At 46.9% G+C, this 12,130-nt stretch overlaps 2 protein-coding genes and 1 pseudogene across 5 annotated transcripts in view; all 3 read left to right on the top strand.

Moving 5' to 3' along the window:
* Atp6v0a4 (ATPase H+ transporting V0 subunit a4) overlaps nucleotides 1-613 on the top strand; it is an 81,948-nt gene extending 81,335 nt beyond the window's left edge. For all 3 annotated transcript variants that reach the window (NM_001415838.1, XM_063285748.1, XM_063285749.1), the window contains exon 21: nucleotides 33-613. In NM_001415838.1, coding sequence (NP_001402767.1) covers nucleotides 33-126 — 94 coding nt within the window. In that variant the 3' untranslated portion in view covers nucleotides 127-613. The remainder of the gene's footprint in view (nucleotides 1-32) is intronic.
* The window catches only part of Hmgb1-ps18 (high-mobility group box 1, pseudogene 18), a 600,236-nt pseudogene that overhangs the window by 331,319 nt on the left and 256,787 nt on the right, over nucleotides 1-12,130 (top strand).
* Nucleotides 2,067-12,130, top strand: part of Svopl (SVOP like) — a 62,040-nt gene continuing 51,976 nt past the window's right edge. For both annotated transcript variants that reach the window (XM_063286826.1, XM_008762863.4), the window contains exons 1-4: nucleotides 2,067-2,346; nucleotides 4,170-4,282; nucleotides 4,660-4,751; nucleotides 9,504-9,602. In XM_063286826.1, the coding sequence (XP_063142896.1) occupies nucleotides 4,201-4,282; nucleotides 4,660-4,751; nucleotides 9,504-9,602 (273 nt within the window). In that variant the 5' untranslated portion in view covers nucleotides 2,067-2,346; nucleotides 4,170-4,200. The remainder of the gene's footprint in view (nucleotides 2,347-4,169; nucleotides 4,283-4,659; nucleotides 4,752-9,503; nucleotides 9,603-12,130) is intronic.

The raw sequence follows: 12,130 nt of genomic DNA, 5'->3' as shown, positions 1-12,130 counted from the left end.
TCTGCTTTTCTTGCCCTTCCCCGTCACCACAGGGTGGAATTCCAGAACAAGTTCTACGAGGGGGCCGGCTTCAAGTTCTCCCCCTTCTCCTTTAAGCACGTCCTGGAAGGGGCGGCTGAGGAGTAGGCCTGCCTGCTTCCGGGTGCAGGTGAAAGCTGAAGAAGTTCTCTCTGACGCCAGCCCAGGCCAGGTGTCCGCGGCCGCAGCCCTTCTCAGCTGTCTCAAGTGTGAGGCTGTGTAAAGTGCAGTATTCGGCAGGACTCAGCCACTTAACTGAGGGGCCACTTTGGGGAATCATTTAGACTTCATGTGTAGTCTTCGTGATCAGATACTAAAATAACTGGGAAATGGGGGTGGGGGCTGCACTAGACCGTTATCTTCCTGTGATAGTTTATTTTTATTCTCCTTTATTCTGGTTTGAGACAAGGTCTCTCTAGCTTTCCTGTCTGGGAAATAACCACACCGCCAACGATGTCCTTGACCTTGAACTCGGCTCCTCCTGCCTCTCTACTTCTCAAATGCTGAGAGGACAGGCTTGAGCTCCTCGCCTGGAGTCCCTGCAGTATTTCAAGTGTTATGGTCGTGAAAATAAACATCTGCCTTGTTCACCGTTTCTTTAAGATGTCGTTATTCAAAATTAATCCTTAACATTTAGCGTTGGCCTTTAAAGGCCGACACCGAACAATGGGGTTACATAACCTAAACCTGGGACAGGATCAGGTTTGTTTTCCCTTCCCTTGCCCCTTGTCTGGGGCTTAGCATTACAAGCTTAGGGGCGCTCAAACATTATCGCCCCACAGGAGGAAGCACAGCTAATGCCCTCTGTGGAGAGGGAGGCCCAGCCCTGGCTCTCTGCATCGCTAGGTCCTGAGAAAAGGAACATGACCACGTGACATCATTCTTGGGGCACTGTTTATTGAAACGTGACCACATGACATCAGTCTTGGCGCATTGCTTATTGTCAACCCCCACCGTGCTGGGGTAACTGGAACAGGAGGTGCAGAGGCGTGATGGGGTCTGGTACTGTGCAAAGGAGACTGCCTTGTAGTTTGGGGCTGAGTGCCCAGAATCAATGTATTAGGACCCCTGGACTTACAATCCCCACAAGTGCCCGAGGAGATTCCTCCCATGCACTGTTCTTTCTGAATCACCTGAATCCAGGTGAAGAACTCCCAACTCTATTGCAACTATAGACGTAGGACTAAAATAAGTGACATTTGCAATGATTCACAATTGACTAAGTCCTTTCTACCTAAGGAGCTGATCATACTCAAATTTTCCTTTGAGATGGCAGTGCATTTGCGTGTGTTAGCGTGTATGAGTGCAGGTGCGTGTACACCATGATACTCATGAAGGTTACTATGCTACTGTGTACACCAGGCTTTCAGGGATGGCCCTATCTCTGACTCCCATCTTACTATAGGAACAGTGGGATTATAGACTCACACCAATGAGCCTGGCTTTTACATAGCTTCTGGGGGATTTGAACTTAGGTCCTCATGCTTATGTGGTGAGCACTTTATCCACTCGCCGTCTTCCCAGCTTGGGAATCTTATCTTTTAGACCCCGTTTTCTGACCCGTGTCAAGATCGATTGGGGTCGATAGAAGCAATGCTCTAACCTAAAAGGAAGTCGTTGTGAGGAAGTCGTGTCCCTTCCTGTCTGGTCTCAACATGTCCTGGCGATCACTTCATGGTACCTGGTATCTGTGTCCCACTTGTGACACCTCATCATGTGCATCACTGGGCAAGAAATGGAGTTATTCTCCCTGCCAAGTGCATAGAAGGCTTTCTACCCCTCAAGAGTACAGGACAGGGGTTGTAAGACCTGGGTGATGGAGGCAATGTTCAAGCCAATGACCGCTGACAGAATAGACCAGTTGTAAGTGCCTTTGAGGAGCCCATGGCTCTCCTACTGCCATGATCCCCAGGGAGTTCTAAGTTCTCAGTTTGCTGCTGTTTTCTGGATATCCGTCTAAAGAATGCACCCTGAATCGATGGCTTGAAGGCACCACCCACCCCTACTCTTTCAGAAATGCCCCTCCAGCCTGAGAGTGACAAGCCAAAGTCCCCCCAAGGCTTGGCAGCCACTTTCTGTCCCTGGGAACACTGTTATTTTCTCTTTAACAGGGGATCGGGTGAGGGCTGTTTAGAAGGGGGTGTGACCTCAGAGTGCCAGGTGGCTCTTTACTGAATCCAGTCTGGAGAAGTGAGATGAAAGGAGGGTAGGGAAGGGGCCATTCTGAAAGATACATTCAGAGGAGAGAGGCCTCCAGTGCTGCCAGACGGCTGTGGGGAGACAGCACACAGGGACCTGAAATCGGAACACTTTCCAAGGAGAACAGAGGTGAGAAACTTTCAGGCCATAGGCTGGAATCTGTTTTTACTGCTGCGTTCAGAGTGGGGAGGGGAGCTGACTATTTGTGTGGCTGGAGGAAAATGGAATGGGAAACGGTTTTTTTAAAAAGTATTTATGTATTGTATATTTTTAAATGATTATGTATTTTATATGTGTGTGTACAATATTGTATATATTATATACATGTATTGAAATATATGTGTGTGTGTAATATGTGTGTGCGTGCGCGTGTGTGTGTATGTGTATGTGTGTGTGTGTGTGCGCGTGCACATGCATGCATAGGTTTGCACTCTATGCACATTCCCAGGAGTCAGAGGAAGACACCAGGTGCCTTGCTGAATCACTGCCCACTTACTCCCTAGAGTCAGACTCTCTTACTGAGCCTGGAGCTAGGCTGGTAGCCAGAAAAACCCAGTGACCCTCTCATACCCGCCCCTCCCTGGTGCTGGTTATAGAGGCCCGCAACCATACTGGCTTTTTATATGGGTTCTAGGAATTTGAATTCGGGATCCTTATACAAATATTCTCCCAGACCCTTGTTGATGATGCTATAAAGCGAATTGTGTCACACATCAGTAAAAAGTGATCTACAGGGGCCCAATTGTTTCTGGCTTTAAAAAAATTCAGTATATTGAAATGCAATAGAATGAAGTTATCAGTGTTCCTGAGAGTTTGGCTACTCGAGGCTCCTCCTGCACCTTTGAGTGGCAGAGTCAACCCTTAATCTATCCACATCGTCCCATGACCCCTCTTCCGGTTGGCTGAAGGTGGGGCATACATTGCATCCTCACTTCACTGTTTAGGGAAGAGCTGGATGGGGGGTACTAGGAGTTTTCCTTCCTGTTTCCCTGGGTTAGTTTCGTTTAGCTTCTGCCCTGTCCTCCCTCCTTCCCCTCCATCCCGCTCTCCTTTCCCTCCCTTCTCTTCTTCCTCATGAGACCCTCCCCTGCCTGAGGAGCTACTGGCAACAACTGACAGCTGTTGGAGGAAAGAGAGGGCTTAATGTACTACAAAGTCCATTTTATAATTAAGCACCACTACTTCATAAAAAAAATTACCAACTAGAGGATGGAGAGATGGCAACCAGGAAAGAGCTAGCCCATGTAAGCATGGGGGCTGAGTTTAGATCACCAGCACAAAATAAAAGGCCAGGTGTGGTAGCATATGCTTGTAATCCCACTGTTGGGGAGGCAGAAACAGGAAGATTCCCGGGGCTCATTGGCTGGCCAGTCTAGCCTTAGCAGTGAGCTCCAGGCCAAGGACAGACCTTGTCTCAAGGTGATGGGTGACACTCCTGAGAATGTCACCTGAGGTTGTCCTCCACATGCACACAAATGTTTATGGGGACAAGAGCAGCTCTCAAGGATCAACACATAATGTTCTCCAGCCCGTGAGTGTGTGTGTGTGTGTGTGTGTGTGTGTGTGTGTAGGTCAACCTTAGGTGCCTGTGCATGTATGTACATGAGTATGTGCAAGCTACTGGTCAACCTAGGGTGTGGTCCCTCAGGAATGCTCTCTACCTCTTTCTGAGGTAGGGTCTCTCACTGGCATACAACTTACAGATTTGGCTGACGAGAAAGTTCCAGGAATATTCTTGTCTCCACAACAGATTTTTTTTTACATGGGTTCTATGTATGCAAAAAGCTCCTAATGTGTGCACAGTAAGCACTTTACTGACTGAGTCCACCTACCAACCTACCTCCCAGGACTTTTGAGGGCTCAAGGCAATTTTACATGGAGTGGACTTGGCATATGATATGTCCTCTACAGACATGATATTTCTTCTTTGCTACTCAAACTGGCTTCATTAGGGAAGCTGTGTGGGGAATCAGAGTGACCTAGATGGCAGCCAAGCAGACAGAACCTGTGACAATCATCAGCCTTCGGAAACTGAGCCAGGCAGCCCCAGAACCGCAGCAGAAAGGTGAGACCATCCCCAAAAACCCCGCTTTCAAACTAGTGCTTAACATTGTTATAATAATGAGTTAGGGGCCAAGGCTGTAGGTCAGTTGGTAGAGTGTTTGCCTAACATGCACAAAGTCCTAAATTTGATTCTTGGTACCACATAAAGTGGGTATGGTGGCACAAGTCTGTAATCCCACATGAGAAGTAGAGGCACGAGGACCAGGAGTTCAAGGTCATCCTCAACTACATGGGAGTCTGAAGTCAGTCTAGGCTGCACAAGACCCGAGTAATAAGTAATAATAACGTTGTGCAAACCTGCAAAGGTGAGCCACAGTCCTCAAGGGTTTCCTTCTCCCCCACCCCCCAGTGGTCCTCATCCTCTGCCTTCCTTGTCAGAGACAAAGACATTCACAGTGGAGGATGCAGTGGAGACCATCGGCTTCGGGCGCTTCCACATTGCACTCTTCCTAATCATGGGCAGCACCGGGGTGAGTGCTCTTGGTGAACCTTTGTAGCTGTGATTCTGACCTCACTGTTTGGCACCAAGTTTCTGTTGGCCACCATCACTGGGCTGTCCATTCCAGGGACTGGGACTCCTGTGGAAATTATTTCACCAGCCTTTGCAATGGGATGGCTGGGAACAATCAAATGCATGTGTCTGTCTTGGCAATTCAAGACTCATCTTAAAGGTTTATCCTGAGCTCTTGGGAAGAAAGGAGTAGACGCATGCTTTTGAGCATGTGTGCATTGGTATCGCCTGGAGCACCTGCTGTCAGGAAGATTCTAGATCCCCCAAGACTCAGTCGTTTCCTTCTATCAGTGGCATACGTTTCTTCTAAACTCTAGGTGTTGTATGCAAGGCATGGTGGGTATATCTGTAATCACAGCATTTGGCAGATAGCTATAAGAGGATCAGGAGGTCAAGGTTCATTTTCTGCTAAGTGTTGGGTTGGAATACGTGAAATATGACTTTCCTCTACATGTACACAGAGGCATATATACTCTTATACACACACACACACACACACACACACACACACACACACACACACCTTTAGGCTTTTTTAAGTTTTAGAAAGGGCCGGTGATATAGCTCAGTGAAAGAGAGCTTGGCTAGCAGGTGAAGTTCCAACAAGACTCTGGGATAGATGCCCTCCATCCCCAGTGCAAAGATCAAATCAATTAAAATCTCTTTCTTTTGGGAAATGGGGTCTTATTATGTTGTCCTTGGTATGGTGGACTTAGGTGATTGCAGTCCTAAGTATTTAATTCTCTAAAGACTTTCACCATATATTCACTGACCGAAAGCAGTAACACATGGGTGTGATTCCTTGAGAGGAAGAAGCAGGAAGATTAGAAGACGAGTTTGGTAAATCAAACACTTTCTGAGATGGTCATGCTGTCTGAGTCCCGTGCTAAGACAACCCAGTGTCTGAACTCTGAGCACAGCTGCAATCCTCTAGGGGAGACAAGCCACACACCAAGAAAGCCTGGCAGCTTAAGGATCACGGTTCCTCCTTTCCATACCAGGTCTCCACATTATTATAATAAACTATCCCCCGACTGTCCCAGCAGTGTTATCGAGAGAAACTGCAGACAAACATGCTCTCCCTTTATTTCTCCTTCCTCTTCCTTGTCTATGATGTCAGTGTTGGGCACAGTGGTAGGTACTGTAGTCCAGTAGATACCTAGACTTGGGGTATGAGGATCACTTGAGGCCAAGAGTTCAAAGCCATCCCTGTCTCAAAAACAAAGAGTGTGCCTGAATCTGACTCCCAGCATCCATACCGAGGCTGCATTCAGTGGTGAGTGCACCTGCAGTCCCAGTCGGAGAGGAAGATAAGGATCCCTGGTGTCTGCTGGCATCCGGTCCAAATCGGCTAGCTCTTAGAGTAAGAGACTGAGAAAATAAGGTTGGGCTAGAGAGATGGTATTTGCTGCTCTTTCAGAAGACCCAGGTTTCATTCCTGCACTCACATGGCAGCTCACAACCATCCAGTTCTAGGGGATCCAATATAACCTTCTGACTGCCATGGGTCCTGCATACATGTGGTACACATGCGTACACACACACACACACACACACACACACACACACACACACACAAAATTAAAAACTAGTATAATATTTAATATCATACTAATATATACTAATATAATATTTAGTATAATAAACATTACTATTAATTATTTGCTATTAAAATATAATGTTAATCAATTATTAATTTGTATTATACATTATATATATTGTACTGACTGGTTTTGTGTGTCAATTTGACACAAGCTGGAGTTATCACAGAGAAAGGCACCTCCCCTGAGGAAATGCTTCCATGAGATCCAGCTGTAAGGCATTTTCTCAATTAATGCTCAAGGGGGGAGGGTCCAGCCCGATGTGGGTGGTGCCAGCCCTGGGCTGGTAGTCCTGGGTTCTATATGAAAGCAAGCTGAGCAAGCCAGAGGGAGCAAGACAGTAAGTAACATCCCTCCATGACCTCTACATCAGCTCCTGCTTCCTGACCTGACTTCCCTTTGGTGGTGAACAGCAGTGTGGAAGTGTAAGCTGAATAAATCCCTTCCTCCCCAACTTTCTTCTTGGTCATGATATTTTGTGTAGGAATAGAAACCCTGACTAAGAGAAGTTGGTACCAGCATAGAGGGCCATTCCTGTGACAACCTGAGCATGTTTGGGGGAGGACTGTGGAAGGACTTTGGAACTTTGGGCTCGAAGAGCCATGGGAAGTTAAGAGTTATGTGGGATGTTCTGTAGGAGCTTGGAAGATAATGTTGAGAACAGTGCAAGCAATGGAGGCCTGGCTTGTGAAATTTCAGAGAGACTCTTCTCAGGGCCATTGCTGTTTTGATTGTGAAGATTTCTGTGGTCTGGGTCAGCTGGGGCTGAAGAATCAGCTGTGATCAACAAGATACCAGGATCTACTAAAGCAAAGCCTTTGCATGTTGACGATGGTCAGCTGGAGCTAAGAAATTAGTGGTGACTAAGAAGAGACCAGCATCATTGAGGTGAAATCTGGGAAGTGTTTTCTGAGCACAAAGAGGTTGTGTTCCAGAAATAGCCAAGGTTATACCTTGTGCTGCGGCTGGACTTGGTAATGTGTGAGAGTCGCCCAGGTGGTACTGGTTTTGAAGGCATGAAGGGGTCATGAAGGGTACCTGAGGCTCGGCACTGTGAGAGGCCATGGAAGGCATTGGTGAAGACCCACCAATTGGTCACACACACACTTGGGCATGTCTCTTTCTGCAAATGTCTTTAAGAAGCTCATCATGTGCTATCAAGTCTCTGGTTCGATGGTTGGTTGGTTTTTGTTTTGTGTTTTTTTTTTTAAACCTAATTCACCTGTTTCTATTCATTCATTTTTGACATCTGCTTTCTTTCCCTGGGTGATAAATCCATGCTGAAATGGAGTATGGGATATGAGCAAAAAATTATTTGTTCTGGTATGGTTTGCTTGTTTGGGAAGAGGAAACCTCAACTGGAGAGTGGACCCCATTAGGTTGTCCTGTGGGCATGTCTGGGGGACATTCTCTGGATTGCTGATTGATGCAAGGGTGGGTTGGATGGAAGCTCACTGTGGGTGGTCCCAACCTTGGGCAGATGGGCCTAGACTGTTAAGAAAGGTAGCTACACAAGTCTATAAATAACATTTCCCCACAGTCTCTGTTTCCATCCCTGCCTACAGGTTTCTTCTTTGAGCTCCTACCATGGTGTGAATTAATCTGATGCCCCAAATCAGGAATCTGTGTGTCCAAATGCTGAAGGTCCTTAACCCCAATTGGTTTGCCAATGGTCAATGGCTGGGTACTAGACTGAGGTGGGATCTTTAGATTTGCTAGAGCTAGGAACTGGGAAAAATAAGAGAGGGAGGGAGGAAGGGAGGGGAGAGGAGAGGGGGAGAGAGAGAGAGAGAGAGGGGGGGGGAGAGGGAGGGAGAGAGAGAGAAATTGCCATGTCTCAGAGGGAGACAGATCAGATTTAGAGCTGCAGAAGAAAATTCATCCAAAATGTAGGTGGAATGGGAAAGTGGCCCTATAGGAGGGGCTGCCCAGAAAGTAATAGGGCAGCAAAGATAAAACATAGAAGGTATTGAGCCAGGAATACTGGAGGGAAATATATGCTAGCTGGGTGGAGGATTAGAACTGTCAAGGCATATTTAAAATTAACTGGAGTGTGTGTGTGTGTGTGTGTGTGTGTGTGTGTGTGTCATTAGTGAATCCAGATAGCTCTTAGGTGGGTGCATACCTGTTACCTGTTGGGAGGACAAAGTGGTTTAGCTAATTTGCCACTACACCTTGGCTTCTCTCTATGATGGACTACAGTCTGTATATTAAATAAACCCTTTCTTCCCCTCGTTGCTTTTTGTCATGGTGTTCATCACAGCGACACGAAGTACACTAGAATGCTAGTTATCCATTCTCCTCAAAATACTCAGCACATACGCCATCAGGAGACCCTGTGTCCCGATTATGAGCTCCTAACCTGTGTCTGGGTATTACTGTTTTCAGCCTTCAGAAACTTTCCAATCTTCTTGAGATCCCAGCTTCCTGATGTAAGAAGCTATTTAAACACACCGTTTGGAAAGGTGTGTCCTACCCTCCAGATAATATGCTGAGGCTAGCCAGGCTCAGCCATGAGCTAAGTGACTGGCCCCTCAGTCAGTGTAACTGAGAAAATGCAAGATCACAAGGGAATATGTGCTCTCAGTCTTTAGGGGGAACTCTCATTGTGTGAACTATGAATGCTACATCCATGAAAGGGTCAATTGTAGGTATCTACGTTCTTCTTGTACTACTTTGGGTTTTTGATTCAGGGTCTTGAAGCCAGCCAATGCTGGTCTCAAACCCATGATGTTCCTGCCTCGTGGGATCACAGGTATATGCTACTGTGACTGGCTCTACTCTATCCCTCTCCACCTAGTGGTTCCCAACTTTCTAATTCTGTGACCCTTTAATACAGTGCCTCATGTTGTGGTGACCCCCTCAACCATCAAATTATTTTCATTGCTGTTTCATAACTGTAAATTTGCTACTGTAGATATTTGTGTTGTTTTCTGATGATCTTAGGTGAGCCCGTTAACAGGTCGTTCAACCCCTAGGTTGAGGACCCCCAGATTGAGAACTGCTGACCTAGGGGAATGAGGACACTGGGACTAGGAGGGTGGCATGCTTGTGTGGAGGTGACATGAGCTGGTGTATAGATGGGGTTTTGTTTCCTCCTTCTCCTTCAGGTTGTGGAGGCCATGGAGATCATGTTAATAGCAGTTGTGTCTCCTGTCATCCGCTGTGAATGGCAACTGGAGAACTGGCAGGTGGCGTTTGTCACCACGGTGAGTACCTGCTGCCTGTATCCTGTGAATGAACACCCCGAGTTCCCGGCTTTCTTTCCAGCTCACAGCCAACCCTGACCCCAGCCATGATGAACAGTGCTGGCCCTCCAAACCTTGTGGGCTTCCAGGCCCTATGCAGTCAGCATCCAATGCCTTTCTTGCCTTCTCTTTCAGTCTAGTGAGTAACCACGAGTGGTCAAGCATTCCTGGCTGATTTTATCGCCTTGGTAATTCTAGAACTGTCTCACCTCCATGCACTGCTGTGGATCACAGCTCCAGCCCCTCCTCCCTAGCATCCAGCCCTGCAGCTGATCTCCACTCAACATCCACCAAAGCATTAAGGCCTCCCTGAAAAGGACATTTGACACAGTACGTGTCACAGTTTTCAGATTCCCAGTCTGTGTAACGAGAAGCAACTTTACACAAAGGGTTCGTACTTCATAGTCGTTATGTTTCTTACGACATGGATATTAAAGTACGCTTGCTGTCTGACACACGGTTTGGCTAGTATGCAAAGAGGACATATTGAAAATGTGAGGCCATGCTGTGGATGTGAGCAGTCACTGAAGGGCTTAAAGAAGGCAATGACCGGGTATCCCGAGGATTCTGAGGAACTATGGCTGATGGGCCAGATACCAGGGAGGCAGTACGTGGTGGTGAACAACAGTGCCTGGAGATGAGACTGTGTGTTCTGGACACAACACATAACCTAGAATAACACTCCAGGATGTGGCGAGACTGAGAGGACTGTCTGGGAGCCAGGAAGGTGGTGACTTGTAACGGGCAGGTGGCAGAAGCTTCGAGGGCAAGATTCTGTAAGACAGGGTTAGGTCTAATGTCTGAAAGTGGTTATGGAAAATTCTAGACGCTTTCTCATTGCCCTCTTCTCATCCACCCACCATTCCCTGGCTTATATTCTTTTTTTTTTTTTTCTTTTTCGGAGCTGGGGACTGAACCCAGGGCCTTGTGCTTCCTAGGCAAGCGCTCTACCACTGAGCTAAATCCCCAACCCCCTGGCTTATACTCTTGTACCTTAGTTAGGGTCTCATTGGTGTAAAGAAACACGATGACCGCAGGAACTCTTATCAAGAAAAACATTTAGCTGGGGCTAGCTTACAGTTTCAGAGACTTAGTCCATTATCCTCATGGTGGGAGGCATGGCAGTGTGCAGGAGTGTGTTGGAGGAGCTGAGAGTTCTGCATCTACATCTGAAGTCAGCGGAAGGAGACTGTGCATCATACTGAGTGTATCTGAGCATATATAAGACCTCAGAGCTTGCCTTTACAGTGACACACTTCCAACAAGGCCACACCTACTCCAATAAGGGCACACCTCCCAGCAGTGTCACTCCCTATGGGCCAAGCATTTAAATACATGAGTCTATGGGGGGACCATACCTATTCAAACCACCGTACCTTTTGAGCTTGCAAGAATATGGACAGAGGAGTGACCCTTACTTGGTAGGACAGTGAAGACAGACCTGTCCACTCAGTTTCCTCTGAATTTAGATCTGTGCTGGATCCCCACCCTCTCCCTGAGAACTGCTCTGTAAACTCTTAATGTGTGATAAGTTCAAACCCTGCTTCTTTCTGTCTTGGAGGATGGAAGGCTTGGGGCCCAGATGCGTGTTCAGTCACAGCAGGACATCTGTCCTTTTCTGAAAAGAGCAGAAGAGCGTGTAGTGCTTAAGTCAGAAGATTGTCCTTTGTTTTGTGATTGATACAGGATCTTACTGTGCTGCTCAGGGTATGGCCATTTGTATACCCCTCATTCAGTCTCCGGGTGCTGGGATTACAGATGTGCCACTATCGTTGTCCGAGTCATATTTTATATTAAATAAGAGATCAGAGCTCCATAGGGAAGAGTGCAAGGGATCTGTGGAGTGTCCTGTTGCTATGCAATCTTATAGAAATGCAGGCTTCAGGGTTAACACAGGTTGTGAGTCAAGTTTCTGTCCGGAAAGTAGAGCCCAGGGCAAAAATCATGGCCTTTGTAACTAAAGGAACTATGGAGTAAAAACTAAGACACTGAATAATTAAAAAAAAACAAAGACTGTACCAGAAAGTGGTACGACTCCATGTTCGTGGATTGGTAGGGTTAACCCTCTGGAGGTGGCTGTATTGGTGAGGGCTGTCTGCAGATGTGTCCCAGTCCCCATTAAAACTCCAGTGATACTCTTTGAAGAACTAGAAAGAAACAATCCTAAGATTAATTTGTAAACACAAAAGACTTCTCATGGTCAAAGCAACCCTAAGCAAAGAGATGAATGCAGGCCCCTGACTTCAAATGACATCAAGAGCCATAATGACAAACACAGAGCAGTGCTGGCCAGAATCCACATGAAGACAAACAGCAGTTGACCCAGACGTAAACCCGCACCGCAATGGCCGCGCAGCTTTTGAGAAAGTTAAAAACACCCATGGGAACACATATAGCCCGTCTGCAAAGGGTGCTGGGAAAACGGAGTACACACACAAAGGATGAAATTAGAACTACATCTCACCTTGCACAAAAATCAATTCAAAATG

The sequence above is a fragment of the Rattus norvegicus genome, chromosome 4 (assembly GCF_036323735.1).
Source record: "Rattus norvegicus strain BN/NHsdMcwi chromosome 4, GRCr8, whole genome shotgun sequence".
In the NCBI taxonomy this organism is placed as follows: Eukaryota; Metazoa; Chordata; class Mammalia; order Rodentia; family Muridae; genus Rattus; species Rattus norvegicus.
Note: the sequence above shows the minus strand (reverse complement) of the source record. Positions and strands in the feature narration are given on the sequence as shown.